This window comes from Polypterus senegalus, chromosome 1, assembly GCF_016835505.1.
Source record: "Polypterus senegalus isolate Bchr_013 chromosome 1, ASM1683550v1, whole genome shotgun sequence".
In the NCBI taxonomy this organism is placed as follows: domain Eukaryota; kingdom Metazoa; phylum Chordata; class Cladistia; order Polypteriformes; family Polypteridae; genus Polypterus; species Polypterus senegalus.
Genome location: NC_053154.1, coordinates 324,240,702 through 324,255,984, shown reverse-complemented (window position 1 = coordinate 324,255,984; position 15,283 = coordinate 324,240,702). Strand labels below are relative to the sequence as shown.

General features: G+C 37.0%; 1 protein-coding gene across 1 annotated transcript in view; it reads left to right on the top strand.

Annotated features, from left to right (window-relative positions):
- The window catches only part of atp6v1ba (ATPase, H+ transporting, lysosomal, V1 subunit B, member a), a 154,770-nt gene that overhangs the window by 51,213 nt on the left and 88,274 nt on the right, over positions 1–15,283 (top strand). Inside the window, exons 2-3 of the mRNA XM_039737260.1 lie at positions 10,983–11,038; positions 11,465–11,563. Of these exons, the coding sequence (XP_039593194.1) occupies positions 10,983–11,038; positions 11,465–11,563 (155 nt within the window). The remainder of the gene's footprint in view (positions 1–10,982; positions 11,039–11,464; positions 11,564–15,283) is intronic.

Below are 15,283 nucleotides of genomic sequence, written 5' to 3'. Positions count from 1 at the left end.
TTATGTAATGCCATAATTAAGTGCTCCCTAGGGATTATACATTTACTTATTTGTCTGACGCTTTTATCCAAAGCGACTTACAACATTTGAGATATAATTGGTTACATTTCTTTTTCCATTTGGAGAACAGGTGGATGGAGTGACTTGCTCAGGGTCATACAGTGTCAGTGGTAAGATCTGAACCCATAAGCTCAGAGTGTGATGTCCAGGCCTTAACCACTGCGCCACATTGCCTGCCACTTCCGATAATGAACATTGATTACCTGGTGATACCAACATACTTGAAATAAGGCAAATGTAAATGAAAGGGACAACCTACTGACATTATGCTATGCGTGTTTTAATTTAAAAAAACATTTCCCAGGATTTTCCTGTACTGTGAGATAAGTGTGTGTGTGTGTTCATTGCATACGGAAAATATATGTTAAACAGAATATATGCCGGGTCTACTATATAGTAAAACACTAAGGTCTCTGTGTGTCCAGTTCCTCAGAGCAATTTGATTGGTCACTTTGGCTTTGGCGAGATGATTGAAAGAGGAAGCATGAGTGTGAGACACACGTGAAGGAGACAAGGCACAAGAGGCTCTGACTGAATCGCCTGCAAAGACAGGAAGAAGAAAACTCAACAGGAGACGAGAAATGTGCTTTGAAAATAACATATTCTGAGTAGCAGGCTTTATGGGAACACACTTGAGAGAGGGAACACTGGTGACATGAGGTTCAGATACACGCAGAAACAGAGGAAAGCTGAAGAAACATGTAGAGCAAGAGATAGCAAATATTCTTAAATTATTCCACTTCTAGTGTGGCTAGTATTTATTAAATGCACACATGTTCTTTTATATGTGTTTGAGGAAATCCAAAAATAAAGTACCAGATTCATGTTCACCATAAGCTTTTGCCGAACAACTGTTTCACACTATGACATGGACTGGAAAATTGTTGCGATGGTTTACGACCCGTTGAAGGATAAACTGTTTCTGTTCCTCGTCCTTTTGTCAGTATGTTGTAGTTTTCAATGAGTCTTATCCCTCCTTAACTTGCGTTGCTTACTTTCACCATGTGTGCAGACAGCTCACAAAAGTCATTGAAAATCAGATCATCTGTCCACTGTACTGGTGGTTTCTTGATAAGCAGCTGAGACCTTTATTTGCCTTTTTTCAAAAGGACATCAAAGAAGGCTGATGTTCTGTTACAAAATCCTCCAACTTCAGCTGTTCAGATTCATTTGTTAGCTTAAGATGTTGAGGAATGTTCTGGTAACGGTGGCCACTGAAGGCTTTGCACCATCTTCTCCTTTGTTTGGCCTTTGTTTCTGGGGCTAAAATACCAATTCTTTCTTACTACAATAATGTTCTTGACACTGTACTTAATACTTGCATGTTCTGGGAACTTCACCTTAGTACTAAAATGTTGTCTGTTTCATTGTTTTTATTTTATTCTCAGTAAACACTTAGCCAGTTAAGAACCCCGCATGTAGTAACAATATAAATAAATTGTTCAGAATTGAGCAACCTCTAAATATTTAACAATCGGTTCAAAATTTCACAGGTAAGCAAGCTGCTTTTCAAGTGGACCAAAAATAATCCTTATGGAGAAATAATTCTACAAACATCAACTCTTTGTATAGGTTTGGGGACCACCCTAATGTGTATATAGTGCATGTATACTACTGTATGTGTGTATGTATGAGATATTAAGGTTCCATTTTAAATAACCAAATACATAGATGCTCATTCATAGTATGGAATAAATACAACGTAACTATGTTCTATAACTTTTATTATTGAAGGTTTAAGACAGATATAGGCCTTTTAAGTAATCAAGAGAAGTTGGGACACCTGTGTGAATTGTTTGCTTAAACTTGCAAGGCTTAATTTGTAATTTATTAGTTGTTACCTGACAAAGGCCCATTGGCAATGCTCTGACATTTACTTTCTTTTCAGTTTTTGCTAACCTCAACTTTAAATTTAAACTCCTGGCAGTTTATTGCTTTTTCTTTGACTGTTTTGCCAAGCAGTATGGTGGCGTTACAAATTCTGTATGTTGCCATCAGTAAATCCCTAACCAAATATTAAAGATGTTGTTTTGCTCAGATATAGTTACATGTGCTTGCTAATGTAAATATTGCAATTTTTAAATATGGTTATTTATTGGTCAGCATATTTTTATATGTATGAGCCAAGTTAAAAATTTCACTAATTTTTAATTTCAGTTCAAGGAAATTGGAGCTCTAGATGCATTTAGATGTGTTTTAGTTTTATTATGTGCACACATGCTTATGACATTAATTCCGTGTTTATTTGTATATTAGAAAAAAAGGGCGTATTTGAGCCTTTCTCACTTTCAGTAATGTAGTGTGTATCGTATCTTTGTCTCTTTTTTTTAATTGTATATGTTTATTATATATCTATATATATATATATAATGTAAATATAACTTTGTATTATGCATTATGTTGTAGTTTTTTTTTTTTGGACGTTGGATGGGGGTTGCTAATCAATGGCATTGTAATTAGTATTCCAAGCTGTAGATTTTTTTTAGTAGACCCTTCTTTATTGTGCATCGTGAATATGTGACATACTTCACTGTTACTCCAGCTTTGTAAGATTTGTTCAGTGTTAGAATGATGGTGTTCCCCTTTTCAGCCCAGAAATTAAAATGTGTTGGAATGCTCAGTGCTTCTTTTCACACTCCCATGAATAGGCCCTTTAGTATTTCACACCAAGGTGTCCTTCTGGGTGCTAGGTCAGGCTACCAAAACAGCTTCTAGTAGGGGATTAGGACCAATTAACATCTTTGTACACAAAAGACACTGGCAGCTGAACAGGCGGCCAGATGACCTGCTCTGGAGCTGCATGCCAAACAGGGAGATTCTGTACTTGAGCTCAAGTGGGACAAGGGTGGAGAAAGTTTTTTAATGAAAATTGAAAATGTTGCTACTTTATATAGTGTGAGGTAAGAGGGAGTTTTGCAGTTCAGGGTCTCTTAAAACCCAAGGGTTTTTCTTTTTTTCTCCTCCACCTTAAAAGAGACGTTTTATTAATAAACTCTGAAAGAGCACTAAATAGGACTTGCATGCACTATTTGGAGTTTAAAGTGACACAATATTACCTTTTACAGTTTTACTATGTCATTTTTGTTTATTTTTTTTCTAGCATGTAGCTTTTTATCTGTTACTGAACTATTTGTAACCTTTATTCGATTTAGTTTTATTTCTGCATTTTTTTTTCTGTTTATAGCTACACAAAGAGAGTCCATATCCATAGCCTTCAAAAAAAAAAAAATGGGAATTTGAGTTTCACACTGCTTTTTCATGCCTGATCACTTGATGCAGTTTGGGATCAAAAGTGAAACACATTTACTGGTTTTCATTTTTTATTAAAAGCTCACTGGCTCTGTTTGTCTCCTTGAGCTCTTACTTTCAGGATAAATAATCTTGTCTGGACTGTTGATTTTGTAATGAAGTATACATTTAACTATACCCTTCACAATGTTAAAATACTCAATTGAACTGTAGTGCCCCACTTGGTAGTTATGTAGATTTTATTAACTTTATTTTCCAGGTCAGCGTTTTTTAAAAACTGATCATGCTGTGTGAGAAGAAACACATAGTAATTTACCAGTTTTGGCCTTGACATGCTTGCTAAGGTTTCAGGAGTTTTGATGGTACAGAATAAAATGTAAAAGTGCCCCTCTTGTAGAACTTTATGTGTGTGTGTGTGTGTGCATGTGTGTAATATACGTATGTGTGTGTATGTATATAGTATACGTATGTGTGCATGTATATAATATACATATGTATATATATACATACACCAAACCCAGTGATCACATTTCACAATGCGTTTTTTGTGAGACAGGGTTCCAAAAAAAGTCGGCCACAGTAGTAGATGCAAATGGTGTACATTTGCCCAAGTAAATGAGCACATAGGGAAACCTTTCTTGTCTCTCTCTTGGATGATGAAAAGCTGTTCAAATAACAGAAATCTTATTTTACCAGCATTTTAAAATGGACAAGGTAGCTAAATTAACTGATAGGAAATAGAACTTGCTGGAAGCAAACAAAATTTTCAATTTTGTAAAATCTAACCAATTTGGAGTGTATAGAAGTTTAGAGATGTGTTTTCTTGTTGCTACGAATCCAGCTGATGTGCTCCAAGAATAGAAGTTTGTGCAGCGCTGTTCTATCTGGTCCGTTTTTCACACTTGAGCAGGCAGTCTTTCTTGCCCTGCTTGTATGCTTATTAGGGTATGAAATGCAGGTGTGTGTGGGAAATGGCAATTGCACAGTGACAGGTTATTTTGTTGGCTACTGCCTAATTAGTGGCATAGTGGATGCACCCTGCTAAGCTTTAGTGCTTTGCAGTAAAGCCAGTCTGTTCTGATTTCCTCACGGCTTTGATATCCGCCAAAAGATTGACGGTTTGCACAAAAAGCAAAAGCGCGATTGAGGCCTTGGTGAAACAATGGCCCCCTCTTGCTTCTAGATACCACAGATGTGCAAGAAAGCTGACCAGAAACAATTGGCAGACATGGTCAAATTGTCTCCAATGTCAGAATCTCTAATGTTTTCTCAGAGAAAGTAAAAGGCCAAGGTTTAAGACCTTCACTGTCACCCTCGACCACTGCCCCCACACCTCCCCGATATTTTCTTCTTTCATAGTGATGTTCTGTTGCGTTCCTCATTTAGTGTGTGTGCGTTTTAAAATTAGCATGCCTATGTATGCAATCATGAATTTATACTTGTCTTAATATTAAATAGTCACCTGTAAAATCTGTTTAGTTACAAATACAGATATGTGCATGGTAAGATTTGGTGAAACCTCACTCCGCTTGCATGAGAATAGAATTTTATATTTTATTACATTTTATTATTACCATGTGCTAACAGGATTGTGCAGCCTATCCCTGGGTACAAGGCAATGAACCTTTCCTGAAGTGGATACACACCTTGTGTATGGCCAGTCTCACTCACAGGGGCCAGTTTTGAATGTCCTTTTGACCTAACATCAGAAAATGAATGCTGCTGACATAAAACAGGAACCAACTGTAACTCTTTATTTATAAAAAAAAGTGTATATATGTGTGTGTGTGTGTGTGAATATATGTGTATATATGTGTGTGTGTGTGTGTGAATATATGTGTATATGTGTATGTGTATGTGTGTGTGTGTGTATACGGTGGTGTGAAAAACTATTTGCCCCCTTCCTGATTTCTTATTCTTTTGCATGTTTGTCACACAAAATGTTTCTGATCATCAAACACATTTAACCATTAGTCAAATATAACACAAGTAAACACAAAATACAGTTTTTAAATGATGGTTTTTATTATTTAGGGGGAAAAAAAATCCAAACCTACATGACCCTGTGTGAAAAAGTAATTGCCCCCTGAACCCAATAACTGGTTGGGCCACCCTTAGCAGCAATAACTGCAATCAAGCGTTTGCGATAACTTGCAATGAGTCTTTTACAGCGCTCTGGAGGAATTTTGGCCCACTCATCTTTGCAGAATTGTTGTAATTCAGCTTTATTTGAGGGTTTTCTAGCATGAACCGCCTTTTTGAGGTCATGTCCTAGCATCTCAATTGGATTCAGGTCAGGACTTTGACTAGGCCACTCCAAAGTCTTCATTTTGTTTTTCTTCAGCCATTCAGAGGTGGATTTGCTGGTGTGTTTTGGGTCATTGTCCTGTTGCAGCACCCAAGATCGCTTCAGCTTGAGTTGACGAACAGATGGCGGACATTCTCCTTCAGGATTTTTTGGCAGACAGTAGAATTCATGGTTCCATCTATCACAGCAAGCCTTCCAGGTCCTGAAGCAGCAAAACAACCCCAGACCATCACACTACCACCACCATATTTTACTGTTGGTATGATGTTCTTTTTCTGAAATGCTGTGTTCCTTTTACACCAGATGTAACAGGACATTTGCCTTCCAAATAGTTCAACGTTTGTCTCATCAGTCCACAAGGTATTTTCCCAAAAGTCTTGGCAATCATTGAGATGTTTCTTAGCAAAATTGAGACGAGCCCTAATGTTCTTTTTGCTTAACAATGGTTTGCGTCTTGGAAATCTGCCATGCAGGCCGTTTTGCCCAGTCTCTTTCTTATGGTGGAGTCGTGAACACTGACCTTAATTGATGCAAGTGAGGCCTGCAGGTCTTTAGACGTTGTCCTGGGGTCTTTGTGACCTCTCGGATGAGTCGTCTCGCTCTTAGGGTAATTTTGGTCGGCCGGCCACTCCTGGGAAGGTTCACCACTGTTCCATGTTTTTGCCATTTGTGGATAATGGCTCTCACTGTGGTTCACTGGAGTCACAAAGCTTTAGAAATGGCTTTATAACCTTTACCAGACTGATAGATCTCAATTACTTCTGTTCTCATTTGTTCCTGAATTTCTTTGGATCTTGGCATGATGTCTAGATTTTGAGGTGCTTTTGGTCTACTTCTCTGTGTCAGGCAGCTCCTATTTAAGTGATTTCTTGATTGAACCAGGTGTGGCAGTAATCAGGCCTGGGGGTGGCTACGGAAATTGAACTCAGGTGTGATACACCACAGTTAGGTTATTTTTAACAAGGGGGCAATTACTTTTCACACAGGGCCATGTAGGTTTGGATTTTTTTTCTCCCTAAATAATACCACTGTATATGTATATATATATATATATATATAATATATATGTATATGTATATAATATGTATATGTATATGTATATATATATATGTATATGTATATATATATATATATATGTGTATATGTATATATATATGTGTGTATATATATGTATATGTGTGTATATATATATGTGTGTGTATATATATATGTGTGTATATATATATATATGTGTATATATATATATATGTATATATATATATATATATGTATATATATATATATATGTATATATATATATATATATACACACACACACATACATATATATACACATATACACATATACACACATATATATATATATATATACTTTCTCTCGCAGTTTCGCTGAGTTTGTGTCAAACACCACCCTGACCATCTCATCTTCCTCTCCATAAGCACAGTCCTTCACCCGTGAATATTTACCCGTGGCAGTTTGCTATTGGATTGCCGCTGACGGACGGCCTTATATGGGCAGGCACTAAATTACAAACGCCAGCGGCAGCCTGTCTATGAACTTAATTTAAAGTGTAGGTTTACATCGTGCTTTGTTTCAAGTAGCAGAACTCATGAATATGGTTGTATATGTCACTCGCTCGCTTCTTATTGTTTCGCTGCCTTCTCAATTATATAATGCATGTTTTCTTAAGCACTTTTTTGAGCTCTTCCTGGTTTTCTATGTACTGCGTGATTACGTGGGAGGTGTGATGATGTTACACGAAACTCTGCCCCCACGGCGTTGAAGCTCATCTCCATTACAGTAAATGGAGAAAAACTGCTTCCAGTTATGACCATTACGCGTAGAATTTCGATATAAAACCTGCCCAACTTTTGTAAGGAAGCTGTAAGGAATGAACCTGCCAAATTTCAGCCTTCCACCCACACGGGAAGTTTGAGAATTAGTGAGTGAGTCAGTGAGTGAGTGAGGGCTTTGCCTTTTATTAGTATATATATATATATATATATATATATATATATATATATATATATATATATATATAACTTTTGAGAATATAGTTATAGTTTTGTCCAGGAGGAAAGCAATGTTGCCTCAAATCAATGGTAACCTTTTGTAGGGTGTGTCCCAGAGACTTATTGTCATCGCGAAGCAGAGCCTTACTGGAAATTTGAGGCATTTCAATTGAAATGGGAGATCAGAGGGTATAACGGTGATGCCAGCAATACATTCAGAGTGTGGCGCTCTGCTTTTTTTGTGTAGTTGCCTTCACACAGCCTCTTTGCTGCTTTATAAACAAATGCCATATAAAGCCATCACCTTGTCAATTGTGTAATGCGTTTTTTGAACAGGTTTGATGTATGGAAGTGATCACTCTTACTGCGTTCAGTAAGTTCTCGTGAGCTGCTATCTTGTGTGATGTTGCGATGTCTACTTAATTTAATGTTATCTAAGACTCGGAACTTAAAAGTTTCTGGCTGCACTCCGGTTGTAATATGACGAAGCTGTGCGAGCTCACTTTTGAGAATGCAAGTATAGTTGTCCAGGAGAAAAGAAATCTTGCCTGAAATCAATGGCATCGTTTTATAGGGTCTGTTCTTGAGACTTATTACTTGTCATCTCGCAGCTGAGCCTTACTGGAAATTGGAGGCATCTGAATTGAAATGGGAGATCAGAGGGTATAAAGGGGACGCAAGGAATACATTGAGTGTGGAGAAACTCTATAGACAGCGTGTGTATTAACTTGTGGATTTTTCTGTGAGTATTTGGTGGCAGTGTGATGAAGTTGCTTCGGAAGACGGCTTTAGCCGCGGAGCTCAGCTCAGAGCGAAATGAGGTAAATGGGAGGGGATATGATGACGTGACTCCCCCACCCGCCTTAACTGTCAATCCCCCACAAACACAGTCTCTCGGAATTTGCATAAGCACACCCCTTCACCTGCAATTTTAACTTGGTTACAAAGTGATCAAAACTCTCGTTTATATCCTGCGTCCTCTCATTAAACTTGTATCCCGCATTACCCGTGAGCATGAGAAACACCAGCGGCAGCCTGTCTATTAACTTAATTTAAAGTTTACGTTTACACCTTGCTTTCTTTACGAAGTAGCAGCACTCATGGATATGGTAGTATATATCACTCGCTCGCTTCTTATTGTTTCGCTGCCTTCTCAATTATATAATGCATGTTTTCTTCAGCACGTTTTTGAGCTCTTCCTGGTTTTCTACGTAGTCCGTTGACAGTCAGTTCACGTGATTACGTGGGAGGCGTGATGATGTCACACGAAACTCTGCCCCCCACGGCTTTCTAGCTCAACTCCATTACAGTTTATGCAGAAAAATAGCTTCCAGTTCTGACCATTATGTGTAGAATTTCGAAATGAAACCTGCCCAACTTTTGTAAGGAAGCTGTAAGGAATGAGACTGCCAAATTTCAGCCTTCTAGCAATACGGGAAGTTGGAGAATTAGTAGTGAGGGAGTGAGGGAGTGAGGGAGGGCTTTGCCTTTTATTAGTATAGATATATACATACACACACACAGGGGGATGTGTGATGTCAGGTGGTGGCCCTCCTCACTGACACGCCAGCCTCCATTTTGAATCGGTCTACCTCTGGCCACATTTTTGAGCGCACCTTGCCTCTGCTTGGTTAGTTTTAGGGGGACACCTAGTACAGTATAAACAAAACTAATATTAAATTGAAATATTCTTGAACAGGTTTGTATGGATGTTAGTCAGTGTTCTCCAGTATTTCCTTCTCTATTTCAAAAATGTGCTCTTCACGTTATGCAGGCCCAATTTGCGTTTCCTGGAGTGGACTTTTGAAAGGGGTGTCGTTCCCAACAACCGTGAACTGGCTAAGCAGGTTATAAAGGAGACGCATGAATTCACAGTTAACTTGTAATAATAATATGGCCTAAATAAATTAAGTGTAATATAACAAGTCTATTTGTGGCAGTAAGGGAATTACTAAACTTATTGCCACTAAAGCTTTATTTAATCTGATAGAGGATGGCTGATCTGCAAAGATATACTGCAGGAGGAGCCAGACTTAGTTTTATACTTTGTGTTTATTATTTTTATTAATTTTGTATTATTTATGTGTATCATAGATAGTGTAACAAAAATAAGAATGGTGTGAAATTGACTATTTTTTGTAAACAGTTAGCCGCTTCCACTTATTGATGGATTATTGTAGTAGTTTGGAGTAGTTTTGTTTTTGTTTTTTTTTTTTTGATAAATAAAATGAAATCAAGGATTCTGCACTTCTGTTAGCTTCTAAACTTGAACATAGTGAGGTGGAACATTAAGGAAAATGAATTTGAAAGAAGAAAAAACACCGTGCATTGTACAAGTATTGGAGGAAAGATTCTTAAAGAAACAGAATTGCTGTAACATTGGCCATGTACGAATTGATCTTTCCAAAGCAGCATGACTTATAAAGATAGCTCCAAATAGAAAAAGGGCAAAATGTCATGGCATAAGTGTGTAGAAGATGAACCACTATCAGTTATAACATTAGAGTGGCTTTACTGGTTAATAATATACAGACAAATTGGTAATGAGGGGGAAATGATTTTTGAAAACTATGATGTGATGATACGTTTTAGTGCTGGGAAGTGTGTGGAGAGCCAAGGAGTGAGATTTTTTGAGTAAAAAATGACTTGGAAAAGTTGAAGAAGCTGTGCATTTAGCATTGTGTTATGAGGTACTCGTCCGTATGATAAGATTTAAAAATAATCCCCACTGGCAATTAACAGAATCCATTTCAGTATGGATATGCAGAAGGATGCATTGAACTGTGACCCATTCTTAGGGTGTGCAAGCTTTTGGCTGTTTTTTTCTCTGCTTTTTTTCTTGGAAACCTTTTATATGCCATATAAATAAATATACCTTTCTTGATCTGTCACTGATAATTATAATTCAGTTTGTTTCTTGCACGAATATGCATCTGATTTTTTGCTGCGTTGTAAGCTACCATTTAATGCAGTGTCTATTTGTAGAATCATTTGCTGTATCCATCAGCTTGCTTCTTTGTTTCTTTTACTAATTACTCGCGGCCTATTTTCCTATTCAGGCTGAATTGCATAAGTGAGAAAGCTATGCATTACATCAAACAATTTGAAGTAAAAAAGAAAGTTAGGATTTCTTTTAAAATTGCTGTTTTGATGATTTTGGGGAACATTTCCTCACTTTGTACTTGAATATCTGTTTTGCTCATGTTACAGCATGTGAAAAAATAAAAATGAAGAATGCTTGTCTTCTGAAAAAAAGTTCTAAGGCTGTCTCTACACTATACTTGATATGTGAAATATATAGAAAATGAACTAAATTATATATATTTATATATTTTTTTCCTTTATTCCACAGCCTATTCTACTGTATCAGGGGTGAATGGGCCTCTTGTAATTTTGGACCATGTTAAGGTAAGTCTTGACTTATGTTGACTTATGTTCTCAATAAGCCACATTGGATTGAACTGAACTTTATGGATTGTGTGTCTGTTTATGTCAAATTTTAACTGTGGGGTTTTAGAAGATTAGCTCTATCTTACTGACTGGCAGCATTTGGGTGTATTTGTTAAACAAATTCATGTCTCGAGTCCTTTTGAATAGAGACTTGTGAAGGAGGACACAAATAGTGTTTGTCAGTCACAGATCAACAGAACAAGAAAATACTTGTTTAGTTTGACAGCTTTATCAAATATCTGTGCCTTTACTTGGTGCAGCATTATTTAATGAGATACTTTAAGATACTTTCGGCTAACGTTCCATGTGCTTCAAGTCAAGTTTCTAAATTTTGCTTTCTTCCCCCTCTTTTTCACTCTTGCTACTCCCTACCACCCTTCAAAGTTTCCAAAATATGCCGAGATAGTGCGCCTCACGCTTCCTGATGGTACCAAACGGAGTGGGCAGGTGCTGGAAGTCAGTGGAAACAAAGCCGTTGTCCAGGTAAGGCCTTTTTAAATGCCACATCTGATTTTAAAAAGTATTTTCTGTTAACTTGGTGTTCACTTATCTCTTTTAAGAACTTAAATATGGGAATTTTAAGTGAGTTCCTTAGCTTAGGGTCATACAAGTCCCATTATACCAGTAATTTAGTACTAAAGTCATGTACAGGTGAAACCTGGAGATGACACGGTACATTTTGAAATGTAACATTGCATTTCCCCAGCTAAAATGTTAATATATTTCTTGAGAATTTACCACATTGGCTTAAGTGTGCAAAAATCCAGACTATTAGCAGGTCCTTGCATCTATGTTCAGAACCCGCTTAGTTTATAGATAGATAGATAGATACTTTATTAATCCCAAGGGGAAATTCACATACTCCAGCAGCAGCATACTGATAAAGTGTCCAGGGAACAAGTCCACATAAAAGAAAGTGGTAGGAGTGATCAGTGAAAAAGGTAGAAAGATAAAGTTATACATGAAACTGCTGGAAAGGCTTCCACTCGCGGTGGCGCCTGAGTCATATATCATAACAAGACAACAAGGAGCTTATCCCTGTAGCATGAAGTGCAAAGCTGGTAATCCTGGATGGAACAGCACATTCACTCTTATAGTACTGAATACAGATCACCTTAATCGTGAGGATGCAACACTAACCACTTATTTAGCCTAATTGAGAGGGCAAACATTTGAAACAATTGTAGGAGATTTTGGCGATGACATGCACATATCATATCATTAGTATGAGTTTGAATCTTTTGCATGGCTCTGGTAATGGAACTTATCCACAGTATCCAAGATCTTGCACCCACCCTTGATTGTGTCCCATCCTCGCACTCTCATCTGTTGTGCTACGGTGTCAATGACTGGACCCCACTAAATTCTTCACACAGATAATCCTTAGTGCTCTCCTACTGTAGTCATAGGATTTTACAAAACACTGTTTAAACCTCTAAATTGTTTGTGTAAAAGCATTGAAAATGTTTTGCTGTTTCTAAGTTGATTTTTTTTCCCCACTCAAAACTATTAATCTTTTATTTACTTTATAGATCATAAAAGGCATTTTTTTTTGTGACTTTGTCTTAAGATCTATATTAATTAATAGTTCTGTGGAGCAGAATTTGCTTAACCTACATTGAATTTTCGTAGCTTTCAATTTTAAATGCAAGATATATTTTCTTCTCCATTATTATAAATGGGTGTACATTCTTAGAACCTTGGAAATTTATATTTATGCACACAAAAAAAATCTCATTATTGTTTTTAAGCCTTCATTTTGCTTTATTCACAAAAGCATAAGGTGTCTAGTTTATGCTTATGATTTTATAGTTGGATTTTTTCCAACAGATCTAAACACAGAAATTCCATTTATCATTAATTAAATGTCTAAGCAATGACTACTAGTGTAAATTACTTGGATTCATTTCAGCACTTCAACAAAATTCCATCCAATTATTAGTTGTGAAATGTGTTTATTTCAAACTGAAAGCTTAATATCATTATTAAAGAAATACAAATTACTATGGGAGATTAACATAGAGTGTTGTGGTAGTAGATGAGCAGTGCTTTATGTGGTGTCTTACCTGGTCAGGATTTGTAACCTTTCATTTAAGTGTATATAAAGGATGGCTATCCACCTAAATAAAAGGATACGTGTCTCTGTATTTGTGTGTCAGTCTGGTTGCTATGTCTCTGTCATTCTAAAAGATGGCATATCAAAAACATTTTTACTGATAAAATGCATAGAATTTGTCATTTTTCAATTGATGGTGCATCACAAACATTAACACTCCTTTCATGAGCCCCATACCAAATGGCATATAACAGGGACATGCATTGCATTTGTCAATTACAATAAATGGTGCAGCGAAACTTTTGTAGTAACAATCTTGTCATGCACCATCTGCTGGAATGTCAAATGCAATACATTTTATTAATTACATGCATTACAAAATACATTTTAACAGATTGTGTGTTGAAAAAGTTAACTTCTTAACATTGATTATTTAGATTACAACCCATTTTAAATGGGTAGCACAGCTAGTCTTAAATATTAGCTGAACATTCGATATGCTGAGGCGAGTCATGACCTGCTCTTGTGACTTGAGTTCATTTACCCTTTACAAATGTAAGGTGGAATGTAGTGCCAAAGCACATCAGGATTATTAAAGTTGGAATCAGTTGGCCTTTTTCTCATCCCCACTCTTGTCCTTTTATTTGGACTAATACTAATAATGGCAGATATCCTGCTTTTAATTTATATGTGTCTGTTTGTGTATACAGTACAGTATATATGTTTATCAATGTACAGCATGCATATTTCCCAGAATATGAGAGTTACCCCTGCTATGTAAGCAGTGCATAGAAATAAGTCTTAGAAGTACAGCAGAGTCAGTTTTTTGAATTTTGAGAGAAGAGTGCAGAAACACCGATTTTCAGGCATGTGGCAATTATATATGTATCAGTCGATAGGGAACCGACACTTCTCCAGTAAGTTGGAGAGATCTTTGTCACTGGCTACATGTAAATTGCCTGATTTCCCTTTCTTTGAGAAGTAGGATGAATTCAGTAGAAAATTAGTGTATGGTGTAATGTATTATTTTATGTCTTTATAAATATATGCTTCTGAGTAAAAGTAAATTGAAAGGCCTAACTGATATGGCAAGACAGAGATGCTTTATGGTAAAGTTATCATTTTTGGAGTTTCTGCTTTTGTCCATCTGCAAGGTTGCTCTGTACTGTACTTGCTTACCAGACAAGACCATGTTGTATTGAAGGTTAGAACTGACTTCTTATTCTGCATACAGTCCTGGTTCCTTGTTATCCATCTTTTACTAGTGCGTTGTATCAACAGCTTGCATTGGAGTACACATTTGGCGTATGGTGCTGTCCATGTGTGTTTTGCTTGTGTTTTGTTTTGTCTGATAGACCGCGTGCAATTCTGCTAATCCTCTCATTTACAATGAATGATGATGATGAACCCAGGGATCATTACTGACTTTCAATTAATTCTCCTGTGACAAATTCTGGGTTCCCATGCCATTGTATTGGACAAAGTTGATTGACACAGGGATGGAGATATATATTATATATATTATAGAATTTGTCACAGGAGAATTAATTGCAAGTCAGTAATGATCCCTGGGTTCATCATCATTCACTGTAAATGATATATAGGTAGTCCCCTATGTACGAGATAGGGACTGTGGGTTTGTACTTAAGTTGAATTTGTATGTAAGTCGGAACAGGTACATAAATTTAATAAATGCTATTGTTGACTGACTGTAACCAAGTGCTCTGCCGATGAATGATGGAGTTTCACCCCTCTCTGACCTTTTTATTACTTCTACTTTATTTTCAATGGTGATGGTTTTTCTCTTCTTTACTGTATCACCAGCATCAGATTTGTGTTTCAGAGACATTGTTGAAGGGTGAAGACAAAAGATTAAGATGAGCTCTTCTGCACAGCACTGTACACACAATCACAGCAGGAAGGCACCAGTCGTCAACACGTATGATGTGCTGACAAGAGATAACTTCCTGCTATGTACGTAACAATACAAGTAGGCTTGCTATTGAGAATGAATGGGGGCATCGATGGACAATTCATCACCAGCCCACCTCACAGTCTCCTCCACTACAGTATGCTGCCTGCTGCGTCTGCCCACCAAAATCGAACACAGTGCAGCCACAGGCGGGTAGTGAATCACCCCCATTCAG